The sequence below is a fragment of the Perca fluviatilis genome, chromosome 22 (assembly GCF_010015445.1).
Source record: "Perca fluviatilis chromosome 22, GENO_Pfluv_1.0, whole genome shotgun sequence".
NCBI classification, from domain to species: Eukaryota; Metazoa; Chordata; class Actinopteri; order Perciformes; family Percidae; genus Perca; species Perca fluviatilis.
Window position 1 is genome coordinate 2,361,836 of NC_053133.1, and position 25,573 is coordinate 2,387,408.

General features: G+C 41.7%; 1 protein-coding gene across 1 annotated transcript in view; it reads right to left on the bottom strand.

The window, feature by feature from the left end:
• The window catches only part of scospondin (subcommissural organ spondin), a 204,355-nt gene that overhangs the window by 147,125 nt on the left and 31,657 nt on the right, over positions 1–25,573 (bottom strand). The window contains 48 exon segments of the mRNA XM_039789616.1: positions 53–273; positions 519–664; positions 928–1,094; positions 1,213–1,365; positions 1,944–2,164; positions 2,978–3,089; positions 3,195–3,395; positions 3,913–4,083; positions 4,918–5,118; positions 5,359–5,405; positions 5,524–5,693; positions 5,807–5,886; positions 6,034–6,096; positions 6,099–6,203; positions 6,700–6,870; positions 7,263–7,312; positions 7,456–7,550; positions 7,633–7,769; positions 8,204–8,338; positions 8,479–8,649; positions 8,799–8,845; positions 9,004–9,259; positions 9,459–9,629; positions 11,712–11,906; positions 12,082–12,173; positions 12,544–12,669; positions 12,964–13,093; positions 13,901–14,023; positions 14,155–14,346; positions 14,439–14,603; positions 15,020–15,178; positions 15,445–15,600; positions 15,706–15,783; positions 15,916–16,110; positions 17,420–17,596; positions 17,775–17,916; positions 18,350–18,563; positions 18,727–18,847; positions 19,036–19,057; positions 19,945–20,020; positions 20,248–20,422; positions 20,625–20,737; positions 21,001–21,146; positions 21,258–21,385; positions 23,391–23,511; positions 24,389–24,516; positions 24,652–24,756; positions 25,514–25,562. Of these exon segments, the coding sequence (XP_039645550.1) occupies positions 53–273; positions 519–664; positions 928–1,094; positions 1,213–1,365; positions 1,944–2,164; positions 2,978–3,089; positions 3,195–3,395; positions 3,913–4,083; positions 4,918–5,118; positions 5,359–5,405; positions 5,524–5,693; positions 5,807–5,886; positions 6,034–6,096; positions 6,099–6,203; positions 6,700–6,870; positions 7,263–7,312; positions 7,456–7,550; positions 7,633–7,769; positions 8,204–8,338; positions 8,479–8,649; positions 8,799–8,845; positions 9,004–9,259; positions 9,459–9,629; positions 11,712–11,906; positions 12,082–12,173; positions 12,544–12,669; positions 12,964–13,093; positions 13,901–14,023; positions 14,155–14,346; positions 14,439–14,603; positions 15,020–15,178; positions 15,445–15,600; positions 15,706–15,783; positions 15,916–16,110; positions 17,420–17,596; positions 17,775–17,916; positions 18,350–18,563; positions 18,727–18,847; positions 19,036–19,057; positions 19,945–20,020; positions 20,248–20,422; positions 20,625–20,737; positions 21,001–21,146; positions 21,258–21,385; positions 23,391–23,511; positions 24,389–24,516; positions 24,652–24,756; positions 25,514–25,562 (6,619 nt within the window).

Below are 25,573 nucleotides of genomic sequence, written 5' to 3' on the forward strand. Positions count from 1 at the left end.
CCCTAACACCCATTACATACAGTACCTACTCTACCTAAACTAGCTTCTGTACCTGGGCAGTCAGGGGCCTGGCAGTAGGTGGTTTCCTGACGCGGCCCCTGGCAGTCTCTCCCTCCATGGGCCGGGGCAGGCTGTGAACAGCTCTTGTAGCGACTCTTCAGTCCCAGACCTCCACAGGACAGCGAGCAGGGGCTCCAGGGGCCCCAGGGTGACAGACCACCATCGACTGGGCAATGCTCCAAGGAACAGTTCCACCTGCCATGTTCACAGGTGCTACAGAACAGAGGGGAGGAAGAGTGAGGTGTGGTGCCTGATAGTATGTGCTTTTAATTTCATATACAAGCGGGGTGCATCGTTTTGATCTTCAACTGAGATACCTTATTTACTCCTTTTTTAGACAATGTAGGAACCAACAGATACCCTCTAATTGTCCCGCAGTAAATGGCAGTGTGTGTAGTGGGGAGAGTGGGACTGTATGAAATGTAGCATAGCTGCAAATATTCTGAGTTTCTGCTCACCAGGTGCTGCAGTCGTGGAGCAGTGTGTCTCCAGACTGAAGTTCCACTCCCTCAGAGATGTTATGGAGGAGCAGAGATGAGACTGGCGAGACAGAAACGCTTTGCAGAGTGGCCACAAACTCTTTGTCCACCAGGCACGGACACTCCTGAAACACACAGAATCACATTAAATGGAGAAAAAAAAATGTCAGTGTTAAATAACAATTTCAATGGTACATTCATTTAATCACTGTAAGTATGTTTGGAAACTTGCAGTGAGTACCTTTGGACTTAAATTCAGTAATGCTCACTTACATTGTTTGGAAATGTATTAACTATCAACTTGTTGTCCTTTTGTGTTGCAAGCTTTAGTGTTGTTCAGATGCATAATATCAGCATGCTAAAGTTGCCCAGATGACAGGGAACCCACCTGCAGGCAGACACCGTGGTGTTGGTAGGTGTGCAGGGGGCAGTGGCAGCCTTCCTCGCAGCCATCGGAGTAGCAGCCCTCCCTGCCGCTGACCTGAGCGCAGCTGAATGGACAGCCTTCACCTCGTTCACACTCCCTGTACAACCTGCCAGGAGGGCAGCCCACTTCTGCACATAATATGATGTCACCATTGAGACACAGTAGAGCTTTTCTACCAGGTTACCGTGGATCTTACGATTAATCTAACTTTGATAGACAGATATTCTACAAGGAACCAGGACTCACCGAGGCAGACTTGAGTGTTGCAAGTCTTGCTCTGGCGGCTGGGGCCGCTGCAAGGTAGAGAGCTGCAGAGGCGCGAGCGGCTCTGTTGTCCTCCACCACAGCTGACCGAACACGTAGACCACGGAGACCAGGGAAGCCACGGGCCCACAGAGTCTGGAAGCAAAATCACACAGAAATGTGACACATTGGCATAAATAAACCTTCAATTTATTTCCAAAGATTGTATATCTATTTATAAATACTCTTTATCATATTAATCATACTCTTATTAGTATTTTCAATATAGAAATGACAAGATTCTCTATTAATGCTAACATGTTCTCCATCATTTTAAAAGTCCACCTCGAGACATGTTTTGAAATCACATCTGTTCTTTCTCCATTGAGAAATTCTGGATCTGGCCTGGCCCCCCACCACCGCTGTTTTCACTAAGTTGAATGACCGGCAAAAGAGTAATGTGCGGAAGCACTTCGAAGGGGCCCCAAAGTCGGGGAGTGATCTGCAGCGAAATCGGCAACTAGCAGATGTATTAGAATTGTAAGGGTAGTTAGCATTTTTTTATGTTGTTAGTTTGTTATTGCCATTGGCTAACACAGCTACCGTGCAAGAGAATGAAAGCATGTTTCAAAGGGTAATGTAAGAAATTAACTCCTCTTTTAGATTTCAGTAAAGCTGAGAGAAGTTGTGTCTGCATCTAAAAGCTCTAAGTTAGCTTGGCCAGACAGGGCTACCTGTGCACAGGTGTATGTTGCAATCTTTCTGCTGTTCAGCAACTCCAAGGCAGCCTCTCCCACTGCTCTGTGGGGACGGGTTATCACACTGGCGTCTCCTAAGCTTGACTCCTCCTCCACAAGAGAGCGAGCACTCTGTCCAGGCCCCCCATTGGCTCCAGCCACCATCAACATAACAACCAGGGACAGATTGACACCGCAGGACCCCAGCGTTGCATGAACTGAGATGACGAAGTGAGAAGGATGACAAAAAACAAAAAGAATATAAAGACATTGGCATTTTTGTTTTTGTACATTAAAGTGACTATATGTAATTTTTACACGTTTCTGAAACTGTGTAATGTTCCATCTGATGATCATAAATGACCTGTAACAGCAAATGAGACTAACAGTGAAAAGACTGCTAGTTTTATATAGTTATCATAATGTCTCTGCCCTGGTCTGATTTTTCCAGCGAAGTCACAGAATGATTTACAGCAGGTAGACGGAGCTACAGTAACACATTCTGAAGGGTCACAGATTTTGGTGTAACACTGGAAAAGCCTGTGTTAGTGTATCCAGCCAGGTGGCAGGAGATTTCTTTGCGTAGGCTAAGTTACTAGCCTGGATGCCAGCCGAACTTAGCCCCGCCCACAAAATTCGAGGTCGGGAAGTTCTGACTAGAATCTGAGTATGACCACGTCAGGCTACTAAATTACTGTATGCTACACTTGAAATGCAATGATGCATCTGTAACTTATTCTCTTATTGTAAATGAATGAATTTCTGTCCGAGCAAAATATTCATCGTGACTATATGACCTCCCGGTAACACTAACTCGGTAATATACAGTAGGCAATACAGCACCATAAAGAAAAGAGCTTTATGACAGCAAGCGTGGTAAAAACACCGCTTTTGTCCAAAGTGGCCTCTAGAATCAACACAAACTGAAAGTTACATATAGCCACTTTAAATTGAATTACATTCTATATTATAAACACATTGATTTTAGGACAAGAATCTAAATGTTGTAGAGATATTCAACTGTGCTGTACCAGTTTTTGCAGTCACTGATGATGATGTCTCCTGGATTTGCAAACTGCCAATCAGATGCACCGGGCCATGCCCATGATGCATTACTGGAATCTAGCCCGCTGAATGTCATCACTATATCAGAGACAAAGACACATTGATTAGATTATCTCTGCTAAGTTTAACACAGTTTACCAATACAATGTAAACCCTTTTTACATCACAGATTGTGGATCTAACCATCAGCAGAGCTGTTATGGTATTTGCAGCGACACTCCTTCCTGGCCACACACACTCCATCCTGCAGAACCCTGTCACCCGGACAACCACAGTTCTGTCTGCACCCAGGGGAGTCCAAGCACTCCGTGTCACCATGGAGATCTGAACAGGAGCGAGGACAGGGCTTCCCACAAGGCCATTCTTCTTGGCCTCCACCACAGTCTGCAGAATGCAGGAGGAGGTAGAGTTTGAAGAGAATTAACACAAGAGTGGAGTGATGGGTTTTATGGTTAAGTATGCTTTCACACAGTTTGTGACAAAATAAAAGCAAACATGACACTAGCCAGACTAGATGGAAAAGATTTTGTTTGTCAGTCTGATAAAACGAGTAGCTAGTGTTCTTGTGTGTGCAGTCCTGTTCGCAGCAGTGCAGGAGTCTGTCACCTTGCTGCTTATCAGTAACCCCTGTTCTCATTCTGTGGGAGTTGGACATGCACAGGACCATGGGAGGACAGGGAGAGTTCATTCATCTTTCCTTTCAGGCAGCCATTTCATGTTAACAGGCCTTTTGACGTGGATGCTGCGTTGTTTCTTGTAAGGACTCTCTTAATTTCTTTCCCTATCTTCATCAGAGCTCAAATTTCTCTCTTCATTCCTCATTTTCATCCAGTAACCTTCATTTGAAGTGCATTTTTCAACATAAAAACACAATTAATATACAATCCATTACTATGCTGACCTGAGCAAACAGTGATGTTGTCATGGCAACCACGGCTCTGCCTGCTTTCTCCAAGACAGGGCAGCCCCCCGAACCTAGCGGGAGGGCTGTTACACTCTCTGGTGCGAGTGGACGACCCGGCGCAGCCATCACACTCTGACCACGCTGACCAGGGACTCCACGAACCATGGACTAGAGGGAGAGGGAGGAGAAGAACCAAATAGAGCAATGAAGAAAGAGGCACAAACACATTATGTGAGATAGCAGATAGTTAAATTAATAAATACAAAGAATAGAAGAAGGAAAGGATAAAAGGGAGGAGATATGAAGAATGAATCAAGACAAAAATAAGAGTGAAAGATATTAAAATGCCACTTTATCAAGTTACCATGCAAATAAACCTTATATCTAAAAGGAGTGACACCGGCTGCGAAAATTTGCTTCACATTGTGTAACTCGGCTAAGTTTGGTCGCTTAAGTTGAAATATTTTAAATTTGCATCTTTTCGCGTCTTTGCGTTCCCTTTTTGTACAGTAATCGTGCTGCGCAATTGTTAGAGATTTGGAACCTGTTTCTGTTCTCCAGTCACATTAAAAGGTGCTGTAGGTAGGATTGCGAAGATCCAGGACTTAGCCAAAAACTTTGAACAGTCCCCCGACAACTTCTCAGTCCCTCTCCCGTTTCCGCTAAAGCCCAAAACGGTCTCCTAAGCCCCTCCCCCCACAAGGGAGAATGAATGTGTGTGCATGAGCAGTGATTGGCACGCAGTTAGACACCCCCCCCGGCCCTGATTGGTGCATCTGAACAGGGAGCTGTGGATTTTTGCAAATCCCACTCCAGGCTGTAGGTGGAGCAACTACTGGAACATGGTCAGTTTCAGTAAAGATGACAGAAAGTTAGTTTTATAAGGCTGACCTACTGTACCTTTACATACTAGTTTCCTGTGGCTAAATAATTCTATTCAAATTTGTTTTGATCCATTAGCTAAGCTTAGGTTTTGTCATTAGGAACCAATGATAGTGGTACCAGGACAGAAGGTGATGACAGGGCAGGGCTGTCTCTGGATTTGAACTCCGACCCCATTGTGTATTTCCTGTTCTCCAGAGCAGGCCGCTCCTTCAGCTTTGGGCTCAGGACAGCCACAGCTCCTGTAGCGGGACACAGACTCCGATCCACAGGTCCTGGAGCACGGAGTCCACTCTGACCACTCACACCAGCCACCTGACACTGGAAACGCACAGAAAGAAATCTACATTGATGAACATCCCCAGACAAAATTTTCCTATGCTGATTTTCTTTTAAGCATGAAGTCAGAAAGTTTTGTTATTGCTGTTTGTTGCCTTTGTTGTTAGTGAGTTTAAACTTAAGTCAAAGAAAGAAAGACTGCACACAAGCCAGTTAAAAGTCACGTTTTTGATCACGCACAAGTTCCACTTTGTTATAACATATACAGCTGGTCTAACTCACCTGGACAGGGGTATCTGGTGCAGTTGAGCCTCCCACCCTCACAGGTACTGAAACAAAAAGGAAATACCAGCATCATTCTTATCCTGTTCCTTCTTTGTGGATGTTTCTCTGTTAAATACAAATGTGGTGTACAGTATGTTCTCTTTGTCTGTGTTTTATTCTGACCAGTTGTTACATCCATCAGGGGCTACAGTGGTCTCCCCTGGTTGCAGCCTTTGTCCAGTGTTGAGGTCCATGCAGGGACAGTCTTCTTTCTCTACACACACTGTCCCGTTAGCAGACAGGACCTTTCCCTCTGTACAGTAGCACCCTGGCTCACATTGCCACTCACAGTACTGGAGGACAAGAAGACAATTTAGAATTCTATATTTTAATCCACTAAGCATGACTTAAAGTTAAACCAGTGGTAATGGGTAGAAACATGAGGTATGATCAGTATGATACTCACAGCCAGGTCATCACAGGAGCGAGGGCAGGAGGGACCACAGCTACTGAACACTGTGCCTGGGACCTGCGAGCATGGCGGCACTAAAAATACACACATGATGACAAATTGTCAAAACCCTGACATAGAATCGGCTGTATTGTGAACAAAACTTAAACGTAGACCAAAACGATGTAGACCAAACACATATTGACAGCCTCATCTACATTCTACACACTCTGTAAACGTACCTGGACAGTGGTCAGTGTTACAGGCTAAGACCTCAGTTCCCAGTCCCTCACAGTAGTTCCCCCACCCTCTGGACGGGGACTGTCACACTCTCTCCTCTGGCTGCGAACCCCCCCACCGCATGACTTGGTACACTCCGTCCAGTTACTCCACTGACTCCAGCCCCCGTCACCTGGAAACACATCATGATGAAATAGTGAGAAAAAAAAAAAAAACTCTATGGTAAATAAAGATATAGTAATCAATTCCATATAAATCACAGAGGAAGTGACAGTAGTTTACAAAACATGGTAACATCAGTCATATCACTAGATGTACAGTATGGATCTGTCAGACATACACAAGACGGGCAAAAGTTTACATGGCAGCGAGAACAAAAACTATGTGATCCATCCACCCAAGTAATTAATTTGTTTTAATATATAATTTGTATTTTATCAGTCTCAATATTTAAAGAAAAGTTTTAAAGAAGAACATTTTTTAAACTTAAACAATACCTTTGGTTTATAGGATGTTCAATTTAAATTTTCCGGGCAAACGACTCATGATAAAACAAATTAAGTTACGTAAAAGATGAGTGGAAAATGTAGTACCAATGCATTTAATAGAATATTAAATTAATATGAATGGAATGCTAGTCAATGCAAATTAACACAATACAAACTCACGGTCACATGAAGCAGAGATACAGATTTGGTCTTCTCTGCGAGGGCCCAGACATGGTAGGCCACTGCCAGAGCGCTGGGGACTGGAACAGAACCGGTACCGAGACTGGAGACCTGCTCCGCACGACACCGAACACTGACCCCAGGGAGTCCACAATGACCACTGGCCATCAACTGGAGAGAGTGTGTGTTTGTACGTGAAGGAACAGAACGAGAAGGATACAGCGTGCAACAATGAGGTGAAAGGAAACAGCAGGAAAAATTGCATGTTATTTATATTACTTTTGCAGTACATGCTGTTTTGCATCACAACAGCTTTATTTTCAATCATAAGAGTTATTCACATTGTCTGTGACTATAATTCATCAAGCTAGAAAAGGTAAGTCATAGATACATTAATGTGGACAGGATATTAATGACTAATGACTGATTATTGGCATGCAACTACTGTTACGGTTATGCAAACTGTGAAAAAATTACCTAGTTGTTATAATAACTATATAAGTTGTTATATAAGAATGAAAAGAAAGCATAGAAAAAAAACAGTGCCTATATTAAATGCCTACCATTGCAGCGGACTTGAGAGCAGTTTACCAGCCTCCCTGCTTCACATGTACTGAAAATATAAACACACACACACACAAGTTAAATCATCATTTTATCTTTTCTTTATATACTGATGAATGGAATCAGATTCTGGTGGAGTTAAACTCATTATGGCTCATAGAGCAATTAAAGAATAATGTCAGTTTTCCTTACCAGTTGTTGCAGTTTGTGGGCACAATATCTCCTGGTTTGAACTGTTCTCCATCTAAGTCACAGCGACAGTTAGATTCCCGCACACACACACCATCCTGTAAATATGAAGGACCATTAACAATATGACTGTGGTTCCTGTATATATATATATGTTTGTGTTTAGCCACCCCCACCCACCTGTTGGACTGTCCCATTTGGACACTGGCAGCCTGGTGTGCAGTTCCTGCTAAGGTCCATTGTGAGGTCTGTACATGACACTGTTCCCGTCACACACTGCTTCCACCGCTGGCCTGGAGGACACACCATGCCATCTCCTGACAGAGCAACAGTCCGAGCAGGGATCAATGAAAACCTTCTCAGTGCAATCAAAAGCAAACAAATCTGAATGCATAAAAAAGTGATTTTGTTAAAAAAACTGGAGATCCAATGCTGCCTACTACAGATATAACAAAAGCTCCATGATGCTCAGAAATAACACATATTTTGACTAGCAAAAGCTTGAATCCAAAACAATATGTACAGTATCATCCATTAATCTGGCAATGAAATCAACCTTTAAATACTGATGTTGACATAAATGATGCATTCCTATTGTTGTTTTCTTGTGCAAAAACATAACTTAATGCAATACACGTGTGACAGAGGATGTATTCTACATTCTGCTGTCTTCTTGAAAAGTACTTATACAACTTATACAATTCTGATATTAAACTTGACAATATTGTTAGATGTGTAGGTCTTGCTGTACCACAGGGCTGTAGGTTACAGGCGCTGAATTGATGAGTGGTGCCGTGGATTCGGATGGGCCCGCGGGTTCGGCTCCTGTAACCTCCGCCACACGTCACTGAGCACTCTGACCATGCACTCCATGGCTCCTTTACACCTTTAGACACATAACAACTATGTTAACTTCCTTATATTTTAATCTGTGCACACAGGAGTTAAAAAGAAACAGGCAACTCATCTTTTTTTTTTCTGTACAGTATATAATAACATTAGCAACCAAGCAACCATTGTCCTCACTATAGCAGGGCTCAATGCTGCAGGTATCGATCCCAACTCTGTCTCCTTTGCAGGGGCGACCCCCAAAAGCTGGAGGAGGATTGGTTTCTGAACGATACCGCCTTCTCACACCAACATCACATGTTCGACTGCAAGCGCTCCACTGGGTCCAGCTGCTCCAGCCACAGTCCACTGAGAGACACACACAGGATAAAAGGTGGAGAAAGACAGAGAGAATGGGAGACAAATGAGGAGAGAAGAAAAGACTTAAAAGACAGCAAGAGACGAGGAGGGAGACAAGTCAATGTACAATCAAAACAATTAATAGAAAAACCACTAACCAGGACAGGGAGCTGTTCTGCACTTCATTTCTCCATTAGTGCAGGTACTGTTTGAGACACACGATGCAAGAAAGGGTGACATTTGATTTAAGAAATGGCAGTTCATTCCAACACCCAAAATATTAATCTAAACTTTTAGGCAGAGGTGTCATTTTGCCTACTACTTTACAATAAGTATACATTTTGGACAGAGGGTAAATAGTACCAGTTATTGCAGGCATCAACAGGCAGGGTGGCACCGGCTGGGTACAGTTCCCCCTGGTGGTAACACGGACACTTTGCCAGGGGAACACAGCTGCCATTGAGTAGGTAAAAGCCCAGGGCGCAGTAGCAGCCGTCGTAACAGGCGGTGGCACACTGCACCTCTGTGGAGGTTATGTCCAGGCACATCCGCGGACATGCACCACCGTGAGCCTCACACTCTGCTAATGTCATGTACACCATGCCCTCTGGACACACACCTGTGACGGTGGAATATTGCACATGCCCACACAGGCATTTATTCAATGTGGTGGATAAAAATAATGGGAAGCAAAATTATAATGCATCCAATACAAAAACATCACAAGCACAATTCTATTATAGAGTAATATTATTCACACATATGATCCCATGGCCCCCCATAGCTGAGTAATAATTAAAAAAAAGATGATGCAGTACCTGAGCAGGGGTGGGAGTTGCAGTCTCTTGTCTGAATTTGCGGCCCGGGGCAGCTGCTGCCCCCATGCTGTGGAGTGGGTGAATTGCAGAATCGCTCTCTTGCTTTGACGCCAGAGTTACACTCTGATGAACACTGAGACCAAGATGACCATGCTGACCAGCTGCCATTCACTGGAAGCATACAACAAAAATCTGCTTTTAACAGCAAAAACACACTGAAGCACAGTGACATTGAAGAAATAGAGGAGACGGCAAAACGATCACTGCTGCGTGTGGGCCGGTGTGGCCGATCGGCTCCTGATTACAGCTGGTATGAACTGACAGATTGGATAACATGGCCCTTTGGTGTCATTTGAGTGTTTTTGCTGTCTACATTGAGGAGGTGTGTTTTGACTTGTGTCTCCTGTTTGCAGGTTACTAATTAGAGTAACTCAGCTCACCTGGCTCTAGTGTGCTGAGGCCTCTTATGCTACGTTTACACGTGCCAGCTATTTTCATAAACGGACATTTCAACCTCTCCGTTTTCAAAATAAAATTGTGCACAGCTGTCAGTTTTCAGAAAAGTTTTAGTTTACATGTACCCGTGTATATATGCCGTCAATGCAGTCAAGAGCACGCCAAACCTGTAGGTGGCAGTGTAAACGAGAAGCTCAAGCCCACGTTAGCCAATCAGAATCCCAAAAATAGCAACAACATCAACAAATCACTTCCTTTTTCTCTCTCTCTCGGCTGCTTAAACCTCCATTTGTCTCAGTTTACATGCAAACGTGCAAACGAAGATTTCAAAAATCTCCACTCTGGTCGGAGTTTTTAGAAAGACTCAGTTTCAGAGGCGAATTCTCCATTTGCGTGTAAACGAAGGGTACAAACGAAGGGAAATGTCTCCGTTTGTAAAAATAACCATGTACGTGTAAACAGGGTCTTAAGCTGCAGTATTCTCTGTCTCCTCCTCTCCCTGCTGTCTGTTTGGTTAGGTTCTCCTAGGTTTGCCTTTTGCTGAGTTTACACATGACAACACCCACTCATTCGTGCACACCCTACACCACTGCTTCCACAGACTTCTACATCTTATTCTGTATATTGTTAAGTTGGTATACTTTGGTTCCATTTGGTTTAATAAAGCATTGCTTAAACATTCAACTTATGACCACCTGAGCCAGGTCGTGACAAGTGGGGGCTCGTCCAATTAATTTATATTAGTAGTGTTTTGTGTTTAGTGTTAACTGGTTGGTCCAGCTAAAGGTTGATTTTAGCTGTGCTTCACAGGGGTTGTTTTTCTTTGTTGGGAGATGCACCATGTGTTTTGTTGGAAGTCTTTGTTTGTGAGGTGATTTGTCTGTGGTTAATTCAGAGAATGATTGTTACTATCTGTTGCCCTGTGGGCAGAGAATTCTCCGTCAGGTTGTAGGGTGCTTTCCTCCAGGGATGGTGTCCATTTGTTTTTTTCTGTCAGTGTGGTGGGAAAGTGGCTAGAGCGATTGTCTTGGGGGCACATCCGCTGCTGCTAGAGGGTTGTATGTCGTAAGGATGAGATTAAAAGGAAAGTTTTGATGTCTTTATTTGAATGTGGTGTGTTAAATAAAGCTGAGGCTGAGCCTGTAACCATGTCATCTGAAGCAACAGTTTGACTTTTGAACAGCAGAAGGAGCGGTTTGCTTTGGAGAAAATGAGGCAGGATATAGAGAGGAGGAATTGGTTCTGCACATGGTGATTTGGATGTGGTTGCAAACTTGCGTTTGGTGCCAAGGTTTAATGAACGTGACCCCCAATGCTTTTTTCACTCTCTTCGAACATGTTGCACATGTTAGAAATTGGCCAGATTCAGACCGGGTACTGATGCTTCAGTGCATCCTCACTGGTCGGGCCCAGGAGGCCTATTCGACTATATGTGGTGAGCATGGCTTAGATTATAAGACTGTGAAAGCACCTGTCTTGAAGTCATAAGAGTTGGTTCCTGAAGCTTATCGTCAGAAATTCAGGAACTGGGTAAAGGGGGATAAGCAGACCAATGTAGAGTTTGTCCGTGATTTGATTTGCCATTTTCAACGTTTGTGTTCTGCAACCAAGGTGAGTTATTTTGTGGGTCTTTGTGAGCTTATCATATTGGAGCAGTTTAATCTGTGAAAAATTTAAAATAGCTCCGCTTCGCTTTCGCTGCTAGTCTTCTTACTAACACGTCATTTGTAAAAAGTGGAAGGAACAGAAAAATGATGGCAGTTGTGGTTTCTGTGTGTGCATCTACACCTGTAATACCTGGGCAGTGTACAGTGTTACAAGGCTCTTGCTCCTCGCTGTCTCCATCGCAGGCAGAATCTGTGTGTGTGTTGTTGAAGGGTAGGACGGTGTGGTTGCAGCTACGAAATCGTCTTCTGATTCCAACATCATCTACATGGTTGAAACATGTTTTACTGCACTCTGACCAGCTGGTCCATTCACTCCTGACTCCATCTGGTAGAAATGCATAAGAGGAAGACATCATACTGTAGGTAATAAGCGTGTGATTGATTTACAAGACTACGATACTGGCCTGAGAGTGACTTGCATAAAGTATTTGAAGAAAGGCTTACACTGTGTACAAACACTTGTACACTGTGTGTTTCTCAAGAAATGTGAGTTGGTATACCTGGGAGGCAGGACCTGGAGCAGGGGCGGACCTCTGAAGAGTCTCCTGCACAGGGCTGGATTCTGACTGCTCCAGCTGGGTTCACTTGAGACCTGAAGAGTCAAAGTCAAGGCATAAAGAGTCCTGCTCCAAATGTAATGGGTCCATAACAAGTGCATTAAGACATAAACTTACAGTAACGATACCTGTAGGTAAACTAGGTTGTTGCAGCATTACGATCATATAAACATATGCAAACCAATTTCTAACTTTAAATAAAATATCTAATGCAAGCATGCATCTACAACATCATTTAAAGTGTACTAAATATAGCAAACAGACTAAATAAGTCACATTAAGTACAGAATATTGATACAATTCCAAATAATCACACTTCTGCTGTGAATATTGAGTGTTTTAGAAAGTGTAATGAGGAGTGTTCCAAAGAGTGCCTTACAAATCTATTAATTTAAACAGGCTCACCTGTAGCGTTGCTGGAGCCCCGGTCCACAGGTTACATCACATGGTGACCATGACGACCAGGCCGACCAATTACAGGTTGCAACACAAAGGGAGGCATCACAGGTTACTTGTCCATCTTTGCAAACACTGTTGGCAAGAAATACGCATTTTTTACATTCCAATTTGCAGCAGTCCAGTTGTCCAAGACATTTCTAAGAAGAACTTGAGTGTGATTTAAAATATTGCTTTCTATCAACTGATAAATATGACGACTACTCAGAAAAAACGGTTTTATGTCATTCAAAATAAAGAAAAAATTATTTTGCATAGTAATGATGTGATTTATTTGGAAAGTTACATTTTAGTTAGTTAACATTTTAAAAATAACCAGTTATGAAAACCAGGCTCGCTATAAAAGCAAAAAATAAATCTGTTTCTCACCAAGTGGTGCACTGGTCCCTGCTGGCGGTCTGTCCTGGCTGTATTGTTCGATCATCCCAGAGACAGACACATTGGCTGGCATTCACACATCGCCCACCCTGAAGGTACAGACCATCAGGACAGCGACACCCTGGAGGAGACCAATTGTTTGTCTTAATCAGCATTCCAGCGTCCAGGGAATGAGCCTGTGTGAGCTACTATCGTTCTAGAAGCTTCAGTACAGGTTTGTGGCTTTGACATTTTTTAGCTTTATTGTCTATATATAATTTAATAAAACCTATGAAAAAATGCCCACCCACTGAATCACATTCGGGCATCGATTAATAGACAATAGACCACAGACCAATTAATTTAGTCCTACTTGAAATTTCCAATAAATGATTAAATGCTGATATTTCCTCAAATTAATGTAATTTAAATTGCAAGATACCTGTATAATTTTGGCAACTAACCCAAAACACCCAAATCCATGATTAAAATATGACTTTGTTTATCTCAACAATTATCACAATGACAAATAACAATTTCTTTTGAGCATATTTGAAGCATACATGTATAAAAGAGGATTATTTTGTCTTGTGTCATGTGCAATAATGGATACTGAACTGTACAAACAGAACAATGTCAAAATCTAAATACTCTAAACTATTCATTCACTGTGACACTGGGTCTCAGAAACTTACCCAAAATGTTCTCAATTTCTCATATCTACGTACACAACATTATAAAGAAAACAATGACGTCACCAGGTTTCAAAATAAACTTTTCCGTCCACCAGTCAAATGGCTAGTTAATGTTTAAATTTTACAAGCCACTCAATAGGTTACCATTGTTTTTTGGCTGGTGAGTGAAGTGGATGGTGCTAATTTTGAACACTGGACGCCACTCTACAGACGTAGATCCAAAATGAGACCCCATCCCCTCCTGTGTGTCCTACCCGGTATACATGCTGCAGTGCAGTTGCTGGTCAAGCTGAGATGTGAGCAGGTAAGAGGACAGGGCTCCACCCTCCCAGCATGGCAGTCTGCCTCAGTCACCAGCACCATGCTGTTAACGCAGCCTGAATAACCAATCAGGGAACAAACATAGTTCAGACAGTTTACAGACTCAATTATGCAGTAATGCAATAATCAATGTGGCAATAGTATTACACCAACAGCAGGATTTACTGTTTGACAGTGTATAAGCCACCTGTCTGTGTGCTGATGTCTTTGGTGCAGGGCTGGCTGTTGCAGCTCTGGCTCTGCAGGGTCATGCCCTTACAATCCAGCCCACCGTTCTTGGGGGGAGGAGCAGAGCAGGTTCTGTTCCTCTGTCTGACACCACCTCCACACTGAGCGTCACACTCTGACCACTCTGTCCACTCTGACCAGTGGCCATTAACTACAAGAGGAGACAGGAGAGAAACCAACGAATTAGAGACAGGGTACTGATGAATGATGCGTCCTATTTGACTTCAGGTTCAGAGGACACACCTGGACATGCTTTAGGGAAACAGGCTCGACTGTCGAACTGAGCTCCACCACAGGCCCCTCCGGGCAGAGCTTCCCTCAGTATGTCTCTCTGCCGGAACAGGGAGCCTAGACCACAGGACACACTGCACGCACTCCACGCTGTCCACTGGGACATGATGCAGTCCACTAGAGGAGAGGAAAAAGGATGATGCAAGAATATCAGAATTTCCCTGTTTTGTCTTATTTAGAGATGGTACGATACCATGTACAGCTGTATACTACTATCCCTGTATATATGTGGTATGATTTCTAAACTTAAATTAATTAGACTTTTTGTGAAACATGAACGAAAACAAACAAATTCCATAGAACTTTCTTGTATTATCCAGTTTGACAGTCGGTCATAATGGAAAAAGAACATAAATTAACAATTTTAAAAATAGATTTTCTTCAGGGCTAAATTACGTGGTATTGGATCGGTGCATAAACTCCACTACTTTATGATTCCGATACCAGCATTTTAGGCGGTATCAGAGGCTTTTCCAATACTGGTATCGTTACATCTCTAGTCTTATTACCACTTTTGGTGTCTTATAACTTACCACAGTCTCTCTCATCTGATCCATCCGCACAGTCCTTCTGCAGGTCACATCTGCGCTCCAGGTGAACGCACTCCCCACTGACACAAGAGAATTGCTTGTGAGAGCAGAGGCTGGGCACCTGGGGGCCCTGTGGAGTCACCACTGGTCTGGCTGTGGTGCCTGATAAGGCATGAGAATACAAGAACAGAACTTTATGCTTATATACATGTTTTTTTTCCCATATATTACACATTAATTATTATTCATTTCATTTTCTTTTATTTCACATCATATTTTCCATGTGTGTGAAGTCCATCATGAAATTATAAATCTTCAATAAGGTACCAATATCAGCAATATCATCTTTTCTACATTTACAGTGTTTGTTGACTTGAAGTTGTTCTATTTTCATTCTTCCTCTAGTCTGACAGGTTGTTGATGCATACCACAGCTTTCTTCATCTGACCCATCCAAACAGTCCGGTTTGCCGTCACACACTTGTGCCGAGTCGACACAGCCTAAAGTCCGGCACACAAACTGACCCTCCATGCAAAGCACTCTGGGTAGGCCACCATCATAGGGGGTTGTAGCGATCAACAGGGCTGAAAAAAAAAATAAAAGGTTACAATATATGTCTATTCTGTAAGTGTTAATCCATGGGTCTTGCCTGGTTGTAGCATAACTAGCAAGGCTGTTGTGGCTCTCACCTTCTGTGGATTGCAACCCAGGTCTTCCAGAATAGGTGGTTGTAGGGGGATGCAGTCCAGGTTGACCTGTGGTGACTCCTGGGTAAAGGGATGGTCTGAATTGATCAAAAGTGACTTGCAAACAGACATACCCAAAAAAGGGAAGGTGGGAGACTAATAAAAACCCAACAACAAGGAGTAAAAAGTAGATTTATCATCAGCTGATTATACCTGTACTTGAAGTTGTAGTCTTATGAAGTCCTGTTTGACTTGTGAACCCTGGGCTAGCCACACCAGGAAGACCACCTTGGGACCTGGTGGTATGGAGGCCTGGGGCACCTGTTGTACTGTCACCATGGAAACCTGGTCCCCCTGTGGAACTGGTCTGGTTCTGCAGCCCTGGAGAGCCTTTGGTTGTAGCCGTACCTTAAGAAGAAGATGAGATGAAAGAAACATAACAAAGACACACAAGGATAAAGACAAATGAAACAAAAGTGAGTAAGGAAGGGACTGTATATTTCTTGACTAAATCAAAACTTTGTTTTCATCACTTTAAATTTTGCACTTAATATGTTTGAGGCTTTAATGTGGCTATATGTGAATATTTTGCTCAACCAGAAAATCATTCATTTACAATAAGAGAATACGTTTCCAGTGTAGCATACAGTAACTTAGCCTACTTTGGATGGATCGTGAGATAAACCAGGTATCACTGTCACTGGGTCACGAGCCAAAGCATTAAGAGAAATGGTTGTAGCAACCAACCTAGTAATAACTCTTAGCCTATAGCGCATTTCATGAAACCTAAAAGACACTTTACACAAGTACAGGGGGACAAGGGAAAAGAAAATAGTAGGGGAACAGAAACACGGACTAAAAGGAATAAAATATCTGCGCTAAATGGAGGGGGGACATCACTTTAATCTAGGCCTCTGATGTATAGCCACATTGTGCATTGTAAAGTTATTTTATAAATGAGATAGACATATTACATATCTGAGGGCCAATTCCAGGTTGGTTTTGAATCATTTACAATCCCATAATGTTCTCCATCTGTTGAAAGGCCGACTGAGATTGACTCGGTGTTTCACCCGTTGTCTTTCACTTTCCCTTTCAGCTTTTAGTTGATCTTTGTTTCATTCCCTTCTTTCCTGTGATGGTCCTGCCCCAGTATCAGCCATAACTACAACAGATAACTTCTAGAATAACATTAGAATACAATTAGGCCTATATAAAGAACTCTCCTGCTACCTTTTACCTGGCTCCGCTAACCTGGCATACACTAACACAGGCTTTTCTGGTGTTCCAAAGAAATCTGTGACCCTTCAGAATGTGTTCACTCACTCTGTGACTTCACTGGAAAAATCAGACCAGGGCAGAGACATTATGATAACTATATAAAACTAGCGTTCTTTTCACTGTTAGTCTCGTTTGCTGTTACAGGTCATTTATGATAATAGATGGAACATTACAACGTTTCAGAAACATTTAAAACATAGTAACTTTAAGTTCATTTTATTCTCTTTGTTTTAAATGTGTTCTGTTTTTTCTGCAAAGCACTTGTAATTGTGTTTTCAAAAGTGCTATATAAATAAAGTGTATTATATTATTAATAAATTGTCAAATAAACTGTCACTTCAATCACTTAATCATATAGGAGATAAAGAATTGGTGGTGTGGGATGACTCAAAAGAAGATGAAAAATATGTATGACCAAATATCGCCGAGCTCTCACCACAGTCGATCTCGTCAGAGTGGTCCTTGCAGTCTGGTCGACCATCACAAAGCACAGAGACGGAGACGCACTCTTCACTGCGCTGGCATGCAAACTGGCCTGGCTTACAGCTCTGCACAGTCACTTTCCCACCACCAGAGGGAGATGTGGTCACACTACTGGGGGTCACCAGCTCATCTACAAGAGCAGGAGGAAAGGTTGTTTCATATTAACAATGATGTGAAATAGGCTGAACCGCCCAGCACTAGTTCTGTAAAACAAAGAACTTTTAGATGAGCTAGTATACAGAAGGATCTAAGTCCTGAGAATTATCAGTGATATCCTTTAGTTGTGCATTCAGAGGTGAATTCCTTACCTCCTCTGCAGCCGAGTATCTCCACACGTAGGTAGAAGGTGTGTCTGAACTCTACAGGGATGATGCGCAGGTAGCGAGCTCTGACCAGCCGATCGAGCCAGCGGGTCACAGGGTTCCTGCCAACCATCCGCACCTCAAACACCTACACCACAATCAAGAGGACACTTCCACATGAGCATATGTAATGACTAGAAAGTCCATATTGACGCTGTTCATTTCATCATCTGCCGGATGTCCCCTCACTTCGGCCGGATGTCCCACACCTTCCATTTTCTTTGTGTTGGCGTTCTAACCTCTGGTGGATTTGTGAGGACTATGGTTAACTGCTCCTCAGATCTCTGCAGGGTAAATCCAGACAGCTAGCTAGACTATCTGTCCAATCTGAGTTTTCTGTTGCACGACTAAAACTACTTTTGAATGCGAGTTTATGACTAGAATAACCTGTCCGATTTTTCTTTTTGTCTCACATTTATGACCATTTCTATGAAACATTTCATCATATGAGGATAAATGTAAATACAGAAAACATCTGTTGGTAAATAAAAGACACTAAATGTCCACATTAGTAGAAATACCTTAGCAGGGCCACTAGGCTTGCCATCCTCAGTATAGTCTGTGAAGAGGCTGCTGTGTAGGGCAAAGGCCAGACGATATTTAGTGAGGTAACCCAACATGCGTTCAGAGCCCTGGGTCACCACCCCTGATATCCATGTGGGTTCCAGGAAGTCCACCTGAAAATATGGCTGGGGATCTGTAGGTAAGGGGCTCCATCCAGGATCCATGACCTGACTGCACAGATGAAAGATGATATGGGCTGTTATTTTTCTGGATGCTTTATATTTTATTCACATTAGGATTCAAAAGGTTTTAGGTCCATGCAAAAAAACTCATCAAATGTTCAGACTAGTATATGCTTTAGGGGTGTCAACCATACAAAGACTCAATCACTCACACGTTAGGGACGATGTTTAGTCGTCCACCATCAGCAGGGTTGTTCTCACGGTGCGAGGATGAGGTCAACTGACCATATCGAATTCTCCCATACTCCAGTCCAAGGGGAGAGGAGCAGATGCCTGCAGAATAGGATGAATTTTAACACCATTCAACAGAGCTTGAGTTTGGGGAACTGAACATTTCAAACACAACACAATAAAAGATTTGGCACGCAGTGAGATTTGAATGTTTTTAATAAGAAATTAACAAAGGCTGCTGTTCTCCAAACACAAAAAATAAATCCATCCAAACTGCATTTAACACTCACCACGATATCCTGGGCCACCATCCTGTAAATACATAAGAAAATAAATTGAGGGTGGATATTGATGTACCTATATTAACACCTGTAATCTTTGGGTGAAACAGTTCAATTACTAGTTCAAAGAGGTGTCTTGAATCTTGTCTTGTACCCTTTTTCAAAATAAATGTACTCAGTAGTATACATTTAATACTTATGCGTTTAAAATAAATTTAACATGATAAAGTTTATAAAAAAAATATAAAGTACAATTGACTGGAAAAAAATAAAATTTCCCAAACTTTGCTCTGGCCCCCATAAATATTCTAGAGTTATATATCACACTAAAATTTGGCCCACCTAGTTGTTTTATCACTTTTTACAAAGTTTAGACACTTACAAACGTTTGAGGCTTTTTACGAAGTTTTTTAAAACTTTTTCCGGTATTTGTTTTTTTATATGATGTTTTTGATGCTTTTTGGCATTTTCTTCAACATTTTTGTTGACCAAAACGTAGGTGAGAAGACTATATGGGACAATAATACAGTAAAAGATATTTGACTTTTCAAAGACATAAAAGCAATAAACTCTACATATCTGGCCCTTACTATGATTCTCATTTACCAGTGTGGCCCTTAGGGAAATTAAGTTTACCACCCCTGCTTTAAAGGCCAGTCACAATGATCACAGGTTTTTTCAGCATCAATAGCATCGATAGTCATCGATAGTCAACATGCTAAAGCATGTTCTTGTGTTTGTTTCTATTTTTAAGTAAAAAAAGTTTGACCCATACTTATCATATCTGGTAGAACCATCTCTAATCCATTACTCTTACATTTGGATTAAAAAGAAAATAAGGACATATTGAGGAATAAACATCTGTGACACAAACGAAGAATTTGAAGGAACTCATGATTAATTGAAGTGTTCGATTACCGTTGGTGTTACTGCAGGATAAGTGACAGCAGCCTTGGATGGAGTCCTAAGAGGAGCAGGGGTAGGTGTGTGTGGTCTGTAAATTAGCACACAACATGAAAGCAGAGAAAATTCCGAAAGTCATTCTTGATTATTTTACAACACCAAGAAAGAATGAAAGAAGAGCTGGATTAGCAGAGATAACATACAAAGCAAGAAGCGCAATGCAGAAGTGGAATAACCACGTGATCTATCAAATATCACAATTACTACAACTGTTATTACCACAGCTACAAATCATGATAATATCCTCTACTGCAGTACCTGTCTGACTGGGTAGTGATGTAGGGATGGCAGCCAGTTTCATCCTCTCCTTTGGGACAGTGGGGGATCCCATCACAACGTTTTACTGCATCGATGCAGCCCCCTGGTGGGGGGCAGGAGAACTGACCAGCAGGGCAGCTGCGTGGACTGACGGCTGTAGGGGATGGCTGCGTACCTGCATATGGAGAATGGTCAGACGAAGTGAGAAGGATTTCTATATTCAGTTTTGGTATGTGTGACTTACAAAGCCCATTTTAAACAGCAGCAGGATCAAATGCTACACAAATAATTGGCAAAACCGTTAATAATAAGACTTTACAGTTGCATGGTTCTTATACAATTAATGAAACCAAGGTGTGTTAGGTTGGTAAGCTCACCACAGTACATCTCATCTGATCCATCCCCACAGTCATTAACTCCATCACAAACACTTCCCAGTGGACCTGCTGGCACACAGCGACCATTTTAAAACAAAAATCTCTTTCTGCCTCTTTTTTTTTTTTGGGGGGGGGGAAAAAAAAAAAAATAAAAAAAAAAAAAAAAAAAAAAATTTTTATATTTTTTTTTTTTTTTTTTTTTTCCCCTTTCTTTTTTTTTTTTTTTTTTTTTTTTTTTTTTTTTTTTTTTTTTTTTTTTTTTTTTTTTTTTTTTTTTTTTTTATGAAAAAAAAAAAAATTTAATTAAAAAAAAAAAAAAAAAAAAAAAAAAAAAAAAAAATGACATACCAAAGTAAAGTAGCATTAAACTATCCACTAACCATTTCCACAGCCCATGATCTCAAGTCGAAGGTAGATGCCATTCTGAAAGTCGTGTGGCAGCAGGCGGACAAACTGCGCCAACACCATCCTGTCCAATCGGCTCTGTGCCACCCCTTCATCATCATCGTTACCATGAAAAACCTGAAGGGAAAATGGTGATACATCCATTTTATGATCTGAAAAAGCAATGGCAAGTGGCCATCGATGTATATCATGGAAAGTTGCATGGACTTGGTGGGTTTGATGTCTAACCTTGGCTCTAGGCCGGGCATCAGTAACCAACTCTTTATAAGTGTACCACTGTCTGCCATCCTGGCTGAACTGGAGGTAAAAGCTGGACACGAATGTGCCAAACATACCACCACCCTGGGTAAGCACACCTACAGGACGGTAGAGGGATAGAAATAATTTTATTTATTTTACTGCTATACAGTAGGCTACATAATCTCACATAGGAACTGGATTGCGTTCTGGGGAAAACCTGGTCTGATTAGGAGAGATGGCATTCATTCCACTTTGGACAGCGCCGCAAGAATCTGACCTGAGTCTTTTACCGGTCCTAAACCATGACAACCCAGAGTTGAAACCAGGAATCAGAGGTGCAGTGCTACACGCTTCTCTGCGCTTTCTTTAGAGCAGTTACCCACTCCTGGTTCCATAACCATGGTGTCTGTCCCCCGACTCAAATCAATTAAATATAAGGTAAACAAAAGAGGAGTTGTACTCAAAAACTAATACAAATTAAAACTACCACTGAAATAGTAGATCATATTAGGTTAAGGGGATTTGCAGCCATCTTTGACTCAAGCCTATTAATTAATCCTAAACTAAATTATAACTCCTTTGAAAGCCTTGTTCTTAATCTTTCACATCCAACCTGGAAAACACTACAGTCAATTCTATTTGTTGTTGTCTACCGAGCTCCAGGTCCGTATTCTGAAATTGTATCTGAATTCTCTGAGTTTTTATCATGTTTAGTTCTTAAATCAGACAAAGTACTTATTGTAGGTGATTTTAATATCCATGTGGACGTTGACAACAACAGCCTTAGTATTGCATTTATCTCACTTCTAGATTCAATTGGTTTCAGTCAGAGTGTGATAAGGCCACTCACTGTTTTAACCACACCTAGACCTTCTGCTGGCATATGGCATCAAAATTGAAGATTTAATAGTATTTCCACAGAATCCCTTATTATCAGACCATTCTTTAATAACTTTTGAATTGTTATTACCTGACTATATGCCATAATAAAAGTTTCTACATTAGATGTCTATCTGGTAGTGCTATAACTAAACTCATGGAAGTAATTCCAGCAACATTTAATTCAATGCCATGGCTTAATATAACAGAGGACTTCTATGTTAACTTTAGTCCCTCCCAAATTGGTAATTTTGTAGACGGTGCTGCGGCCTCGCTACGGACTACTTTAGTTAGTTTTGCTCCTCTCAAAAAGAAGATGATGAAGCAAAGGAAACTAGCACATTGGTATAACTCCCATACCCACAAATTAAAACAAACCCCGCGAAAACTTGAAAGTAAATGGCGTTCCACCAAACTAAAAGAATCTCGTTTAGACTGGCAAAACCATCTGAAAACATAAAGGAAGGCCCTCAGAAATGCCAGAGCAGCCTATTACTCATCATTAATAGAAGAAAATAAGAACAACCCCAGGTTTCTTTTCAGCACTTTAGCCAGGCTGAGAGTCACAGCTCTATTGAGCCATGTATTCCTTTAGCTCTGTGTGTGAGGACTTCACGATCTTCTTTAATGACTTTCAAGCTTATTCCCCGGAGTCCTTATGTTTTCTAGCCTTGCAGTTTTCCTTGGATTGGGGTGGCACCTAGATCATGGTTGCAGCTGCTGTGGTCTTGCTCGAAGCCCTGCTGTGCCATGCCCTACTATGCTCCGCAACGCCCCACTACGCCCTGCTATGCCCTGAGCTGCTACAACTACTTATCTAGTCATAGTTCCACTATCTTTATTGTTACTATAACTGCCACTGTTCATCATTCTAACTGCTTCATTATTATGAATCATATTTCTCCATATCTGTATATCTGTATCAGTGTCTGTGTCCAAACCGGCAGCGACAGATGCCGCCCATAAAGAGCCTGGGTATGGCTGAGGTTTCTGCCTAAAGGAAGTTTTTCCTCACCCCTCGAGGTTTCTTCCTAAAAGGAATTTTTTCCTTGCCAATTTTTGTTTTGGAAATTGTTGGGTCTTTGTAAATTATAGTGTGGTCTAGACCTACTCTATCTGTAAAGTGTCTTGAGATAACTTTATGATTTGATACTATAAATAAAATTGAAATTGAAATGAAAATTGATTTAGTAAACCAGCATTTCAATCTGTACTTGTACTACGGACCTGCACGATGCTTACCAGTGATGTTGTATGGTTTCAGCATGTCTATCTGTAGGTATGGACTTTGTGTGTTGCTAGTGTGTCCCTCAGGGCTCCGTTGTGGTAGGTCCTTATATTCCTCAGGCTCCGGACTCCAGCCCTGCAGATACATGTTTTGCAGATTACATGTAATGTTAATGTTGCATGTTAAAGACTTGCAAACGCTACTTTCATTAGGACTGTTGTATAAATACAGAGTTGGTGATGTAAAGGGGAAAATACTGTGCATTGACAATATAACACCATGTCATTGAACGACAGTCTTTGTCAACCATAGTTATTTGGTTTTAAAGCACTTTCGCATTAATAGGTGTTAAGTTGGATATACAGCTTAGTATATACAGCAACCAAAGTGTACAATAAATAAAAATAAAAACATTTAAAATGATGATGCAGAAGAAACAAGATTACAATTCATCTTGAGGTTGGACATAAATGTCTGTACCAAAGGTTATGGCAAGGTGTCAAGTCTTTTCACTCAAAACCAAAAGTGTAATGCTGCTGCTGACACAAGAGGTAAAGTCAGCGGATCACCAAGGACATTCAGATTCATCCCCAGGAGACCTTGAATGTCTGTGCCAAATGCCATGGTAAAAAAATGTATTGTAAACATTACAGTCTGGAGTGGTCTAGGTACTGACTGACCGACCGACCAACCAACCGACATTGCCATCCCTTAAGCCTTGAACCTTCAGGCCCAGGAGACCATGATAGCAATTCAGTGGTCAGAGGCAGAAGAGCACCTGACGAGTGTGAAGAGCAGGCATGGTCAGTTAAAAAAAAGCACTTATTCAAGTTTCTTTATGTCACCAAAACTGTCAACCATTTTGTTGCTCATTCCAGTTTAAAAACTCAGTTTAAATTTAGTCAAAAAATATTTTTTGGGATATAGCAATGTGGCTCGAAGAAATTTCACCAGGATGAACAGTATAAAGTCTGGTTGTATTGTATAAATCTATCGGCAAAGTGTACTGTACCTGGAGGTCCCTATGGGGGTCCCACCCATGGAGGCGACCTGCCTCAGGGGGGTGACCAGTCTGCTGTGACGATGCACTGAAACTGGAGGCTGGGAGAGTCTGAACGCCCAGAGGAACCCAACACTCATCTGAACAGAGGAGGTGAGGTGAGATTCCAAGAAAAAAATATGAGTGGAAATAGATAAACCCCTGAATAATAATCATAGATGCTTAATAAAAGCTTACATGCTCTACCTGTGAAATGGCATGAGAAAAACACAAACCTCCAGGAGGAAGTGGATATGTGGGAATCAGAGGTGTAGTGTCTTCTGCTGGCTTGGTGGTCACAGTGACAGGGCTTATTGTCACAAGAATGTTGTCAATTCCTTCTACAGAGTAGTTGTAGAATAAAGAGATTAATGTCATAAAACACTCACTTTATTATCGCAACGTTTGCAAGAATGAACTGGACCTTATATCTGGAGTGGCTGTAATGTTCTTGTTAAGGAACTAAATGAGTAAGATCTTTATATAGATTTTATTTGACTAATCCTCTCTTTTCATCTCATTTTCTTCATCTTCAAAAGCTCTTCATGCATCTTTAAGTTTATACAAAAGTGAAAATACTACTACTACTACTACTACTACATATTCTGGCACAAAACCCTGAGCTATTTCTATCAAGTTTGAAATGTTTGACTCCGCAGATAGTGTTTGATATACTGTTGGGTCTCTTGTCAACTACCATTTTCTTGTTTAGAGTTTTCTTTAGCAGGTACAGTAAACAGTAAAATGTGGGATATGTCTGTGGTCAGAAAAAGAGGGGAGCAAGGGTTCCTCTCTCTGCCCTGGATTAGCAGATGTGAGCTTTTCTTGATACAAGCAACCTTAGAAAAAAGGACATGTGTATGGACAACAAGGAAAATAAAACACTCCCTCCAAGGGGGGGACAAATAAAAAAGGATTCTTTCTATCATTTAATGGGATCAGCGTCATCTCTGACATTAATGATCACTCAGTGGCAACATTAGTAACCATGGAGTGCAGTCAGTTGTTTATAATTGGTGAATGGAAATACTTTCATTCATCATTAAACAGGAAGACATTTATTGAGTGTAGATAGCAGAACAACGGTTATGATTTTACCTTGGCAGTAACAACACCTGTCTCCCTCTCCAGGCACCAGACTTTGGCCCTGCACAAACA